At 46.2% G+C, this 14,166-nt stretch overlaps 1 protein-coding gene across 5 annotated transcripts in view; it reads left to right on the top strand.

The window, feature by feature from the left end:
* Window positions 1-14,166, top strand: part of LOC110535113 (nitric oxide synthase 1) — a 94,875-nt gene that overhangs the window by 53,250 nt on the left and 27,459 nt on the right. For all 5 annotated transcript variants that reach the window (XM_090191137.1, XM_090191136.1, XM_090191140.1 and 2 more), the window contains one exon: window positions 13,350-13,435. In XM_090191137.1, coding sequence (XP_090047263.1) covers window positions 13,350-13,435 — 86 coding nt within the window. The remainder of the gene's footprint in view (window positions 1-13,349; window positions 13,436-14,166) is intronic.

The following is a 14,166-nucleotide window of genomic DNA, read 5'->3' as shown; positions in this document are numbered from 1 at the left end:
TGTTACTAGCTCCAACAGGGCAGTAGAATGTCTTGTGTTACTAGCTCCAACAGGGCAGTAGAATGTCTTGTGTTACTAGCTCCAGCAGGGCAGTAGAATGTCTTGTGTTACTAGCTCCAGCAGGGCAGTAGAATGTCTTGTGTTACTAGCTCCAGCAGGGCAGTAGAATGTCTTGTGTTACTAGCTCCAGCAGGGCAGTAGAATGTCTTGTGTTACTAGCTCCAGCAGGGCAGTAGAATGTCTTGTGTTACTAGCTCCAGCAGGGCAGTAGAATGTCTTGTGTTACTAGCTCCAGCAGGGCAGTAGAATGTCTTGTGTTACTAGCTCCAGCAGGGCAGTAGAATGTCTTGTGTTACTAGCTCCAGCAGGGCAGTAGAATGTCTTGTGTTACTAGCTCCAACAGGGCAGTAGAATGTCTTGTGTTACTAGCTCCAACAGGGCAGTAGAATGTCTTGTGTTACTAGCTCCAGCAGGGCAGTAGAATGTCTTGTGTTACTAGCTCCAACAGGGCAGTAGAATGTCTTGTGTTACTAGCTCCAACAGGGCAGTAGAATGTCTTGTGTTACTAGCTCCAACAGGGCAGGAGAATGTCTTGTGTTACTAGCTCCAACAGGGCAGTATAATGTCTTGTGTTACTAGCTCCAACAGAGCAGTAGAATGTCTTGTGTTACTAGCTCCAGCAGGGCAGTAGAATGTATTGTGTTACTAGCTCCAACAGGGCAGTAGAATGTATTGTGTTACTAGCTCCAACAGGGCAGTAGAATGTCTTGTGTTACTAGCTCCAGCAGGGCAGTAGAATGTATTGTGTTACTAGCTCCAACAGGGCAGTAGAATGTCTTGTGTTACTAGCTCCAGCAGGGCAGTAGAATGTCTTGTGTTACTAGCTCCAGCAGGGCAGTAGAATGTCTTGTGTTACTAGCTCCAGCAGGGCAGTAGAATGTCTTGTGTTACTAGCTCCAGCAGGGCAGTAGAATGTCTTGTGTTACTAGCTCCAGCAGGGCAGTAGAATGTCTTGTGTTACTAGCTCCAACAGGGCAGTAGAATGTCTTGTGTTACTAGCTCCAGCAGGGCAATATAATGTCTTGTGTTACTAGCTCCAGCAGGGCAGTAGAATGTCTTGTGTTACTAGCTCCAGCAGGGCAGTAGAATGTCTTGTGTTACTAGCTCCAGCAGGGCAGTAGAATGTCTTGTGTTACTAGCTCCAACAGGGCAGTAGAATGTCTTGTGTTACTAGCTCCAACAGGGCAGTAGAATGTCTTGTGTTACTAGCTCCAGCAGGGCAGTAGAATGTCTTGTGTTACTAGCTCCAGCAGGGCAGTAGAATGTCTTGTGTTACTAGCTCCAGCAGGGCAGTAGAATGTCTTGTGTTACTAGCTCCGCAGGGCAGTAGAATGTCTTGTGTTACTAGCTCCAGCAGGGCAGTAGAATGTGTTGTGTTACTAGCTCCAGCAGGGCAGTAGAATGTCTTGTGTTACTAGCTCCAGCAGGGCAGTAGAATGTCTTGTCTTACTAGCTCCAGCAGGGCAGTAGAATGTCTTGTGTTACTAGCTCCAGCAGGGCAGTAGAATGTCTTGTGTTACTAGCTCCAGCAGGGCAGTAGAATGTCTTGTGTTACTAGCTCCAGCAGGGCAGTAGAATGTCTTATGTTACTAGCTCCAGCAGGGCAGTAGAATGTCTTGTGTTACTAGCTCCAACAGGGCAGTATAATGTCTTGTGTTACTAGCTCCAACAGGGCAGTAGAATGTCTTGTGTTACTAGCTCCAGCAGGGCAGTAGAATGTCTTGTGTTACTAGCTCCAACAGGGCAGTAGAATGTCTTGTGTTACTAGCTCCAACAGGGCAGTAGAATGTCTTGTGTTACTAGCTCCAGCAGGGCAGTAGAATGTCTTGTGTTACTAGCTCCAGCAGGGCAGTAGAATGTCTTGTGTTACTAGCTCCAGCAGGGCAGTAGAATGTCTTGTGTTACTAGCTCCAGCAGGGCAGTAGAATGTCTTGTGTTACTAGCTCCAGCAGGGCAGTAGAATGTCTTGTGTTACTAGCTCCAGCAGGGCAGTAGAATGTCTTGTGTTACTAGCTCCAGCAGGGCAGTAGAATGTCTTGTGTTACTAGCTCCAGCAGGGCAGTAGAATGTCTTATGTTACTAGCTCCAGCAGGGCAGTAGAATGTCTTGTGTTACTAGCTCCAACAGGGCAGTATAATGTCTTGTGTTACTAGCTCCAACAGGGCAGTAGAATGTCTTGTGTTACTAGCTCCAGCAGGGCAGTAGAATGTCTTGTGTTACTAGCTCCAACAGGGCAGTAGAATGTCTTGTGTTACTAGCTCCAACAGGGCAGTAGAATGTCTTGTGTTACTAGCTCCAACAGGGCAGTAGAATGTCTTGTGTTACTAGCTCCAACAGGGCAGTATAATGTCTTGTGTTACTAGCTCCAACAGAGCAGTAGAATGTCTTGTGTTACTAGCTCCAGCAGGGCAGTAGAATGTATTGTGTTACTAGCTCCAACAGGGCAGTAGAATGTATTGTGTTACTAGCTCCAACAGGGCAGTAGAATGTCTTGTGTTACTAGCTCCAGCAGGGCAGTAGAATGTCTTGTGTTACTAGCTCCAACAGGGCAGTAGAATGTCTTGTGTTACTAGCTCCAACAGGGCAGTAGAATGTCTTGTGTTACTAGCTCCAACAGGGCAGTAGAATGTCTTGTGTTACTAGCTCCAACAGGGCAGTATAATGTCTTGTGTTACTAGCTCCAACAGAGCAGTAGAATGTCTTGTGTTACTAGCTCCAGCAGGGCAGTAGAATGTATTGTGTTACTAGCTCCAACAGGGCAGTAGAATGTATTGTGTTACTAGCTCCAACAGGGCAGTAGAATGTCTTGTGTTACTAGCTCCAGCAGGGAAGTAGAATGTATTGTGTTACTAGCTCCAGCAGGGCAGTAGAATGTCTTGTGTTACTAGCTCCAGCAGGGCAGTAGAATGTCTTGTGTTACTAGCTCCAGCAGGGCAGTAGAATGTCTTGTGTTACTAGCTCCAGCAGGGCAGTAGAATGTCTTGTGTTACTAGCTCCAGCAGGGCAGTAGAATGTCTTGTGTTACTAGCTCCAGCAGGGCAGTAGAATGTCTTGTGTTACTAGCTCCAGCAGGGCAGTAGAATGTCTTGTGTTACTAGCTCCAGCAGGGCAGTAGAATGTCTTGTGTTACTAGCTCCAGCAGGGCAGTAGAATGTCTTGTGTTACTAGCTCCAGCAGGGCAGTAGAATGTCTTGTGTTACTAGCTCCAGCAGGGCAGTAGAATGTCTTGTGTTACTAGCTCCAGCAGGGCAGTAGAATGTCTGGTGTTACTAGCTCCAGCAGGGCAGTAGAATGTCTTGTGTTACTAGCTCCAGCAGGGCAGTAGAATGTCTTGTGTTACTAGCTCCAGCAGGGCAGTAGAATGTCTTGTGTTACTAGCTCCAACAGGGCAGTATAATGTCTTGTGTTACTAGCTCCAACAGAGCAGTAGAATGTCTTGTGTTACTAGCTCCAGCAGGGCAGTAGAATGTATTGTGTTACTAGCTCCAACAGGGCAGTAGAATGTATTGTGTTACTAGCTCCAACAGGGCAGTAGAATGTCTTGTGTTACTAGCTCCAGCAGGGAAGTAGAATGTATTGTGTTACTAGCTCCAGCAGGGCAGTAGAATGTCTTGTGTTACTAGCTCCAGCAGGGCAGTAGAATGTCTTGTGTTACTAGCTCCAGCAGGGCAGTAGAATGTCTTGTGTTACTAGCTCCAGCAGGGCAGTAGAATGTCTTGTGTTACTAGCTCCAGCAGGGCAGTAGAATGTCTTGTGTTACTAGCTCCAGCAGGGCAGTAGAATGTCTTGTGTTACTAGCTCCAGCAGGGCAGTAGAATGTCTTGTGTTACTAGCTCCAGCAGGGCAGTAGAATGTCTTGTGTTACTAGCTCCAGCAGGGCAGTAGAATGTCTTGTGTTACTAGCTCCAGCAGGGCAGTAGAATGTCTTGTGTTACTAGCTCCAGCAGGGCAGTAGAATGTCTTGTGTTACTAGCTCCAGCAGGGCAGTAGAATGTCTTGTGTTACTAGCTCCAGCAGGGCAGTAGAATGTCTTGTGTTACTAGCTCCAGCAGGGCAGTAGAATGTCTTGTCTTACTAGCTCCAGCAGGGCAGTAGAATGTCTTGTCTTACTAGCTCCAGCAGGGCAGTAGAATGTCTTGTGTTACTAGCTCCAGCAGGGCAGTAGAATGTCTTGTGTTACTAGCTCCAGCAGGGCAGTAGAATGTCTTGTGTTACTAGCTCCAGCAGGGCAGTAGAATGTCTTGTGTTACTAGCTCCAGCAGGGCAGTAGAATGTCTTGTGTTACTAGCTCCAGCAGGGCAGTAGAATGTCTTGTGTTACTAGCTCCAACAGGGCACTAGAATGTCTCGTGTTATTAGCTCCAACAGGGCAGTAGAATGTCTCGTGTTACTAGCTCCAGCAGGGCAGTAGAATGTATTGTGTTACTAGCTCCAACAGGGCAGTAGAATGTCTTGTGTTACTAGCTCCAACAGGGCAGTAGAATGTATTGTGTTACTAGCTCCAACAGGGCAGTAGAATGTCTTGTGTTACTAGCTCCAGCAGGGCAGTAGAATGTCTTGTGTTACTAGCTCCAGCAGGGCAGTAGAATGTCTTGTGTTACTAGCTCCAGCAGGGCAGTAGAATGTCTTGTGTTACTAGCTCCAGCAGGGCAGTAGAATGTCTTGTGTTACTAGCTCCAGCAGGGCAGTAGAATGTCTTGTGTTACTAGCTCCAGCAGGGCAGTAGAATGTCTTGTGTTACTAGCTCCAACAGGGCAGTAGAATGTATTGTGTTACTAGCTCCAGCAGGGCAGTAGAATGTCTTGTGTTACTAGCTCCAGCAGGGCAGTAGAATGTCTTGTGTTACTAGCTCCAGCAGGGCAGTAGAATGTCTTGTGTTACTAGCTCCAGCAGGGCAGTAGAATGTCTTGTGTTACTAGCTCCAGCAGGGCAGTAGAATGTGTTGTGTTACTAGCTCCAGCAGGGCAGTAGAATGTCTTGTGTTACTAGCTCCAGCAGGGCAGTAGAATGTCTTGTGTTACTAGCTCCAGCAGGGCAGTAGAATGTCTTGTGTTACTAGCTCCAGCAGGGCAGTAGAATGTCTTGTGTTACTAGCTCCAGCAGGGCAGTAGAATGTCTTGTGTTACTAGCTCCAACAGGGCAGTAGAATGTCTTGTGTTACTAGCTCCAACAGGGCAGTAGAATGTCTTGTGTTACTAGCTCCAGCAGGGCAGTAGAATGTCTTGTGTTACTAGCTCCAGCAGGGCAGTAGAATGTCTTGTGTTACTAGCTCCAGCAGGGCAGTAGAATGTCTTGTGTTACTAACTCCAGCAGGGCAGTAGAATGTCTTGTGTTACTATCTCCAGCAGGGCAGTAGAATGTCTTGTGTTACTAGCTCCAGCAGGGCAGTAGAATGTCTTGTGTTACTAGCTCCAGCAGGGCAGTAGAATGTCTTGTGTTACTAGCTCCAGCAGGGCAGTAGAATGTCTTGTGTTACTAGCTCCAGCAGGGCAGTAGAATGTCTTGTGTTACTAGCTCCAGCAGGGCAGTAGAATGTCTTGTGTTACTAGCTCCAACAGGGCAGTAGAATGTATTGTGTTACTAGCTCCAGCAGGGCAGTAGAATGTCTTGTGTTACTAGCTCCAGCAGGGCAGTAGAATGTCTTGTGTTACTAGCTCCAGCAGGGCAGTAGAATGTCTTGTGTTACTAGCTCCAGCAGGGCAGTAGAATGTCTTGTGTTACTAGCTCCAGCAGGGCAGTAGAATGTCTTGTGTTACTAGCTCCAGCAGGGCAGTAGAATGTCTTGTGTTACTAACTCCAGCAGGGCAGTAGAATGTCTTGTGTTACTAGCTCCAGCAGGGCAGTAGAATGTCTTGTGTTACTAGCTCCAGCAGGGCAGTAGAATGTCTTGTGTTACTAGCTCCAGCAGGGCAGTAGAATGTCTTGTGTTACTAGCTCCAGCAGGGCAGTAGAATGTCTTGTGTTACTAGCTCCAGCAGGGCAGTAGAATGTCTTGTGTTACTAGCTCCAACAGGGCAGTAGAATGTCTTGTGTTACTAGCTCCAACAGGGCAGTAGAATGTCTTGTGTTACTAGCTCCAGCAGGGCAGTAGAATGTCTTGTGTTACTAGCTCCAGCAGGGCAGTAGAATGTCTTGTGTTACTAGCTCCAGCAGGGCAGTAGAATGTCTTGTGTTACTAGCTCCAGCAGGGCAGTAGAATGTCTTGTGTTACTAGCTCCAGCAGGGCAGTAGAATGTCTTGTGTTACTAGCTCCAGCAGGGCAGTAGAATGTCTTGTGTTACTAGCTCCAGCAGGGCAGTAGAATGTCTTGTGTTACTAACTCCAGCAGGGCAGTAGAATGTCTTGTGTTACTAGCTCCAGCAGGGCAGTAGAATGTCTTGTGTTACTAGCTCCAGCAGGGCAGTAGAATGTCTTGTGTTACTAGCTCCAGCAGGGCAGTAGAATGTCTTGTGTTACTAGCTCCAGCAGGGCAGTAGAATGTCTTGTGTTACTAGCTCCAGCAGGGCAGTAGAATGTCTTGTGTTACTAGCTCCAACAGGGCAGTAGAATGTCTTGTGTTACTAGCTCCAACAGGGCAGTAGAATGTCTTGTGTTACTAGCTCCAGCAGGGCAGTAGAATGTCTTGTGTTACTAGCTCCAGCAGGGCAGTAGAATGTCTTGTGTTACTAGCTCCAGCAGGGCAGTAGAATGTCTTGTGTTACTAGCTCCAGCAGGGCAGTAGAATGTCTTGTGTTACTATCTCCAGCAGGGCAGTAGAATGTCTTGTGTTACTAGCTCCAGCAGGGCAGTAGAATGTCTTGTGTTACTAGCTCCAGCAGGGCAGTAGAATGTCTTGTGTTACTAGCTCCAGCAGGGCAGTAGAATGTCTTGTGTTACTAGCTCCAGCAGGGCAGTAGAATGTCTTGTGTTACTAGCTCCAGCAGGGCAGTAGAATGTCTTGTGTTACTAGCTCCAACAGGGCAGTAGAATGTATTGTGTTACTAGCTCCAGCAGGGCAGTAGAATGTCTTGTGTTACTAGCTCCAGCAGGGCAGTAGAATGTCTTGTGTTACTAGCTCCAGCAGGGCAGTAGAATGTCTTGTGTTACTAGCTCCAGCAGGGCAGTAGAATGTCTTGTGTTACTAGCTCCAGCAGGGCAGTAGAATGTCTTGTGTTACTAGCTCCAGCAGGGCAGTAGAATGTCTTGTGTTACTAGCTCCAGCAGGGCAGTAGAATGTCTTGTGTTACTAGCTCCAGCAGGGCAGTAGAATGTCTTGTGTTACTAGCTCCAACAGGGCAGTAGAATGTATTGTGTTACTAGCTCCAGCAGGGCAGTAGAATGTCTTGTGTTACTAGCTCCAGCAGGGCAGTAGAATGTCTTGTGTTACTAGCTCCAGCAGGGCAGTAGAATGTCTTGTGTTACTAGCTCCAGCAGGGCAGTAGAATGTCTTGTGTTACTAGCTCCAGCAGGGCAGTAGAATGTGTTGTGTTACTAGCTCCAGCAGGGCAGTAGAATGTCTTGTGTTACTAGCTCCAGCAGGGCAGTAGAATGTCTTGTGTTACTAGCTCCAGCAGGGCAGTAGAATGTCTTGTGTTACTAGCTCCAGCAGGGCAGTAGAATGTCTTGTGTTACTAGCTCCAGCAGGGCAGTAGAATGTCTTGTGTTACTAGCTCCAACAGGGCAGTAGAATGTCTTGTGTTACTAGCTCCAACAGGGCAGTAGAATGTCTTGTGTTACTAGCTCCAGCAGGGCAGTAGAATGTCTTGTGTTACTAGCTCCAGCAGGGCAGTAGAATGTCTTGTGTTACTAGCTCCAGCAGGGCAGTAGAATGTCTTGTGTTACTAACTCCAGCAGGGCAGTAGAATGTCTTGTGTTACTATCTCCAGCAGGGCAGTAGAATGTCTTGTGTTACTAGCTCCAGCAGGGCAGTAGAATGTCTTGTGTTACTAGCTCCAGCAGGGCAGTAGAATGTCTTGTGTTACTAGCTCCAGCAGGGCAGTAGAATGTCTTGTGTTACTAGCTCCAGCAGGGCAGTAGAATGTCTTGTGTTACTAGCTCCAGCAGGGCAGTAGAATGTCTTGTGTTACTAGCTCCAACAGGGCAGTAGAATGTATTGTGTTACTAGCTCCAGCAGGGCAGTAGAATGTATTGTGTTACTAGCTCCAGCAGGGCAGTAGAATGTCTTGTGTTACTAGCTCCAGCAGGGCAGTAGAATGTCTTGTGTTACTAGCTCCAGCAGGGCAGTAGAATGTCTTGTGTTACTAGCTCCAGCAGGGCAGTAGAATGTCTTGTGTTACTAGCTCCAGCAGGGCAGTAGAATGTCTTGTGTTACTAGCTCCAGCAGGGCAGTAGAATGTCTTGTGTTACTAGCTCCAGCAGGGCAGTAGAATGTCTTGTGTTACTAGCTCCAGCAGGGCAGTAGAATGTCTTGTGTTACTAGCTCCAGCAGGGCAGTAGAATGTCTTGTGTTACTAGCTCCAGCAGGGCAGTAGAATGTCTTGTGTTACTAGCTCCAGCAGGGCAGTAGAATGTCTTGTGTTACTAGCTCCAGCAGGGCAGTAGAATGTCTTGTGTTACTAGCTCCAACAGGGCAGTAGAATGTCTTGTGTTACTAGCTCCAACAGGGCAGTAGAATGTCTTGTGTTACTAGCTCCAGCAGGGCAGTAGAATGTCTTGTGTTACTAGCTCCAGCAGGGCAGTAGAATGTCTTGTGTTACTAGCTCCAGCAGGGCAGTAGAATGTCTTGTGTTACTAACTCCAGCAGGGCAGTAGAATGTCTTGTGTTACTATCTCCAGCAGGGCAGTAGAATGTCTTGTGTTACTAGCTCCAGCAGGGCAGTAGAATGTCTTGTGTTACTAGCTCCAGCAGGGCAGTAGAATGTCTTGTGTTACTAGCTCCAGCAGGGCAGTAGAATGTCTTGTGTTACTAGCTCCAGCAGGGCAGTAGAATGTCTTGTGTTACTAGCTCCAGCAGGGCAGTAGAATGTCTTGTGTTACTAGCTCCAACAGGGCAGTAGAATGTATTGTGTTACTAGCTCCAGCAGGGCAGTAGAATGTCTTGTGTTACTAGCTCCAGCAGGGCAGTAGAATGTCTTGTGTTACTAGCTCCAGCAGGGCAGTAGAATGTCTTGTGTTACTAGCTCCAGCAGGGCAGTAGAATGTCTTGTGTTACTAGCTCCAGCAGGGCAGTAGAATGTGTTGTGTTACTAGCTCCAGCAGGGCAGTAGAATGTCTTGTGTTACTAGCTCCAGCAGGGCAGTAGAATGTCTTGTGTTACTAGCTCCAGCAGGGCAGTAGAATGTCTTGTGTTACTAGCTCCAGCAGGGCAGTAGAATGTCTTGTGTTACTAGCTCCAGCAGGGCAGTAGAATGTCTTGTGTTACTAGCTCCAACAGGGCAGTAGAATGTCTTGTGTTACTAGCTCCAACAGGGCAGTAGAATGTCTTGTGTTACTAGCTCCAGCAGGGCAGTAGAATGTCTTGTGTTACTAGCTCCAACAGGGCAGTAGAATGTATTGTGTTACTAGCTCCAGCAGGGCAGTAGAATGTCTTGTGTTACTAGCTCCAGCAGGGCAGTAGAATGTCTTGTGTTACTAGCTCCAGCAGGGCAGTAGAATGTCTTGTGTTACTAGCTCCAGCAGGGCAGTAGAATGTCTTGTGTTACCAGCTCCAGCAGGGCAGTAGAATATATTGTGTTACTAGCTCCAACAGGGCAGTAGAATGTCTTGTGTTACTAGCTCCAGCAGGGCAGTAGAATGTCGTGTGTTACTAGCTCCAGCAGGGCAGTAGAATGTCTTGTGTTACTAGCTCCAGCAGGGCAGTAGAATGTCTTGTGTTACTAGCTCCAACAGGGCAGTAGAATGTCTTGTGTTACTAGCTCCAGCAGGGCAGTAGAATGTCTTGTGTTACTAGCTCCAGCAGGGCAGTAGAATGTCTTGTGTTACTAGCTCCAGCAGGGCAGTAGAATGTCTTGTGTTACTAGCTCCAGCAGGGCAGTAGAATGTCTTGTGTTACTAGCTCCAGCAGGGCAGTAGAATGTCTTGTGTTACTAGCTCCAACAGGGCAGTAGAATGTCTTGTGTTACTAGCTCCAGCAGGGCAGTAGAATGTCTTGTGTTACTAGCTCCAACAGGGCAGTAGAATGTCTTGTGTTACTAGCTCCAGCAGGGCAGTAGAATGTCTTGTGTTACTAGCTCCAGCAGGGCAGTAGAATGTCTTGTGTTACTAGCTCCAGCAGGGCAGTAGAATGTCATGTGTTACTAGCTCCAGCAGGGCAGTAGAATGTCTTGTGTTACTAGCTCCAGCAGGGCAGTAGAATGTCTTGTGTTACTAGCTCCAGCAGGGCAGTAGAATGTCTTGTGTTACTAGCTCCAACAGGGCAGTAGACTGTCTTGTGTTACTAGCTCCAGCAGGGCAGTAGAATGTCTTGTGTTACTAGCTCCAGCAGGGCAGTAGAATGTCTTGTGTTACTAGCTCCAGCAGGGCAGTAGAATGTCTTGTGTTACTAGCTCCAGCAGGGCAGTAGAATGTCTTGTGTTACTAGCTCCAACAGGGCAGTAGAATGTCTTGTGTTACTAGCTCCAACAGGGCAGTAGAATGTCTTGTGTTACTAGCTCCAGCAGGGCAGTAGAATGTCTTGTGTTACTAGCTCCAACAGGGCAGTAGAATGTATTGTGTTACTAGCTCCAGCAGGGCAGTAGAATGTCTTGTGTTACTAGCTCCAGCAGGGCAGTAGAATGTCTTGTGTTACTAGCTCCAGCAGGACAGTAGAATGTCTTGTGTTACTAGCTCCAGCAGGGCAGTAGAATGTCTTGTGTTACTAGCTCCAGCAGGGCAGTAGAATGTCTTGTGTTACTAGCTCCAGCAGGGCAGTAGAATGTCTTGTGTTACTAGCTCCAGCAGGGCAGTAGAATGTCATGTGTTACTAGCTCCAGCAGGGCAGTAGAATGTCTTGTGTTACTAGCTCCAGCAGGGCAGTAGAATGTCTTGTGTTACTAGCTCCAACAGGGCAGTAGAATGTCTTGTGTTACTAGCTCCAGCAGGGCAGTAGAATGTCTTGTGTTACTAGCTCCAGCAGGGCAGTAGAATGTCTTGTGTTACTAGCTCCAACAGGGCAGTAGAATTTCTTGTGTTACTAGCTCCAGCAGGGCAGTAGAATGTCTTGTGTTACTTGCTCCAACAGGGCAGTAGAATGTCTTGTGTTACTAGCTCCAGCAGGGCAGTAGAATGTCTTGTGTTACTAGCTCCAGCAGGGCAGTAGAATGTCTTGTGTTACTAGCTCCAACAGGGCAGTAGAATGTCTTGTCTTACTAGCTCCAGCAGGGCAGTAGAATGTCTTGTGTTACTAGCTCCAACAGGGCAGTAGACTGTCTTGTCTTACTAGCTCCAGCAGGGCAGTAGAATGTATTGTGTTACTAGCTCCAGCAGGGCAGTAGAATGTATTGTGTTACTAGCTCCAGCAGGGCAGTAGAATGTCTTGTGTTACTAGCTCCAACAGGGCAGTAGAATGTATTGTGTTACTAGCTCCAGCAGGGCAGTAGAATGTCTTGTGTTACTAGCTCCAGCAGGGCAGTAGAATGTCTTGTCTTACTAGCTCCAACAGGGCAGTAGAATTTCTTACAAATACAATACAAATACATAAATTATCAAAAATCTAAACTAGAAATCAAGATATGACAGAACAAATCCAATTAACAGGGGTATACAGTATATATTAGGGTGAGCATGTGTCAGAATCTAGAATATAAATATGTGGTGTGTATAGTGTGTTATTTGGAAATAAAAGGGAATGTATAGTAGTAGGTATATTAGGATGAGCTTTTCTATTTAACTTTTATTTAACGAGGCAAGTCAGTTAAGAACACATTCTTATTTACAACGACGGCCTAGGAACAGTGGGTTAACTGCCTTGTTCAGGGGCAGAACGACAGATTTTTACCAGATTTTTACCAGCTCTGGGATTCGAACTAGCAACCTTTCGGTTGGCCCAATGCTCTAACCACTAGGCTACCTGCCGCCCCATGTGGAGAATACAGCTATGTGGAGAATACAGTATATACATACACAGTGAGTAAACAACAGTATAGGACCAGTATATGAGGTGACCAGCCTTCAAAGACTATACACATGGGGCATTAGTCTCAAGGTGCAGGGTAAGTACCGGGCATGTAGCCAGCTAGTGATGTCTGTTCAACGGTCTGATGGCCTGGAGATGGAAATTGTTTATCAGTCTCTCTGTCCCAGCTTTGATGTACCTGTACAGACCGTTTTTTTTTACGTTGAGGGAGAGGTTATTTTCCTGGCACTACTCGGCCAGGGCTCTAACCTCCTCCCTGTTGGCTGTCTCATCGTTGTTAATAATCAGGCCTACCACTGTCGTGTCGTCAACAAACGTGATGGTTGAGTTGGAGTCATGCGTAGCCTCGCAGTCATGGGTGAACAGGGACTACAGTAGAGGGCTGAGCGCACAACCCTGGGGAGCCCCGTATTGAAGATCAGCATAGTGGACATGTTGTTGCCTACCCTCACCCACCTGGGGTCAGCCTGGCAGAAAGTCTAGAAACCAGTTGTACAGGGAGTTCAGGCCCTGAAGGTGATATTGTCCTTGACCATTCTCTCAATGCATTTCATGATGACAGAGGTTTCTGTTACCTTACCTTGCTTGGGTACAGAGACAATGGTGGACTTCTTCAACCAAGTGGGGACAACAGACTACGATAGGGAGAGGTTGAATATGTCCGGAAACACTACAGCCAACGGGTCTGCGCATGCTCTTGGTATGCTGTCTTGGACAGCAGCCTTGCGAGGGTTAACAAGTTTGAAAGTACTACTCACGCTGGCTACAGAGATATGGAGCCCACAGTTCATGTGAGCGGCGGGGGCCCACGACAACGGCTCTGTGTGGTTTTCCTCGAAGCGGGCGAAAAAGGTGTTTATTTTGTCTGGGAGTGAGTGTCTGCGACGTAGCTGGTTTTCCCTTTATAATCCGTGATTGTCTGCCATCTGTGTCTCGTGTCTGAGCCGTTGAATAGTGACTCCACTTTGTCCTTGTAATGTCTTTTTGCCTCTTTGATTGACTTGTGTTCCCAGTCACCCTACCGGGGTTAAATGCGGTGGTTCGGGGAAGAAGGAGAGTTTGTGTCGTCATAGTCAAATTCTTTCAAATACTTTAGTTGTGCTTTATTTAAATTGCCCGGTAAAATTAAGTCAAAACATAACAGTATGTACAGTATGTATCTCCTTTAAATGTACAGTAACATCATCCACTGAGTTGTATGTTGAGCCTAATGTGACAAGCTTCTCTCACCACTATAGGCTGACCCATGGAATCACCACGTGTGGAAAGTCAACAATGGGACACCCACCAAGAAAAGAGCCATCGGCTTCAAGAAACTGGCCAAGTGAGTACAGAGATAGAGAGGTCCTGTCATTAGGCCTTAGGGCAGCATTATGCTTCACCTAGATTGGGGTTAGAGTTCTCCATTGCAGTCCTGCTTGCTGTTTATGTATACGGAAGTACACACTTTAAGTGCACACTTGTTTCCTAATCCTCCATTTGGCACTGATAAAGACCTGCTACTAAATACAGCTTGTTAATGATATTATAGAACTACTACTAAATACAACATGTTAATGATATTATATAACTACTACTAAATACAGCGTGTTAATGATATTATAGAACTACTACTAAATACAGCTTGTTAATGATATTATAGAACTACTACTAAATACAACATGTTAATGATATTATATAACTACTACTAAATACAGCGTGTTAATGATATTATAGAACTGCTACTAAATACAGCATGTTAATGATATTATATAACTACTACTAAATACAGCATGTTAATGATATTATAGAACTAATACTAAATACAGCATGTTAATGATATTATAGAACTACTACTAAATACAGCATGTTAATGATATTATAGAACTACTACTACAGCGTGTTAATGATATTATAGAACTACTACTAAATACAGCTTGTTAATGATATTATAGAACTACTACTAAATACAGCATGTTAATGATATTATAGAACTACTACTAAATACAGCATGTTAATGATATTATATAACTACTACTACAGCATGTTAATGATATTATAGAACTACTACTAAAT

The sequence above is a fragment of the Oncorhynchus mykiss genome, chromosome 11 (assembly GCF_057628025.1).
Source record: "Oncorhynchus mykiss isolate SJ-2025 chromosome 11, ASM5762802v1, whole genome shotgun sequence".
In the NCBI taxonomy this organism is placed as follows: domain Eukaryota; kingdom Metazoa; phylum Chordata; class Actinopteri; order Salmoniformes; family Salmonidae; genus Oncorhynchus; species Oncorhynchus mykiss.
Note: the sequence above shows the minus strand (reverse complement) of the source record. Positions and strands in the feature narration are given on the sequence as shown.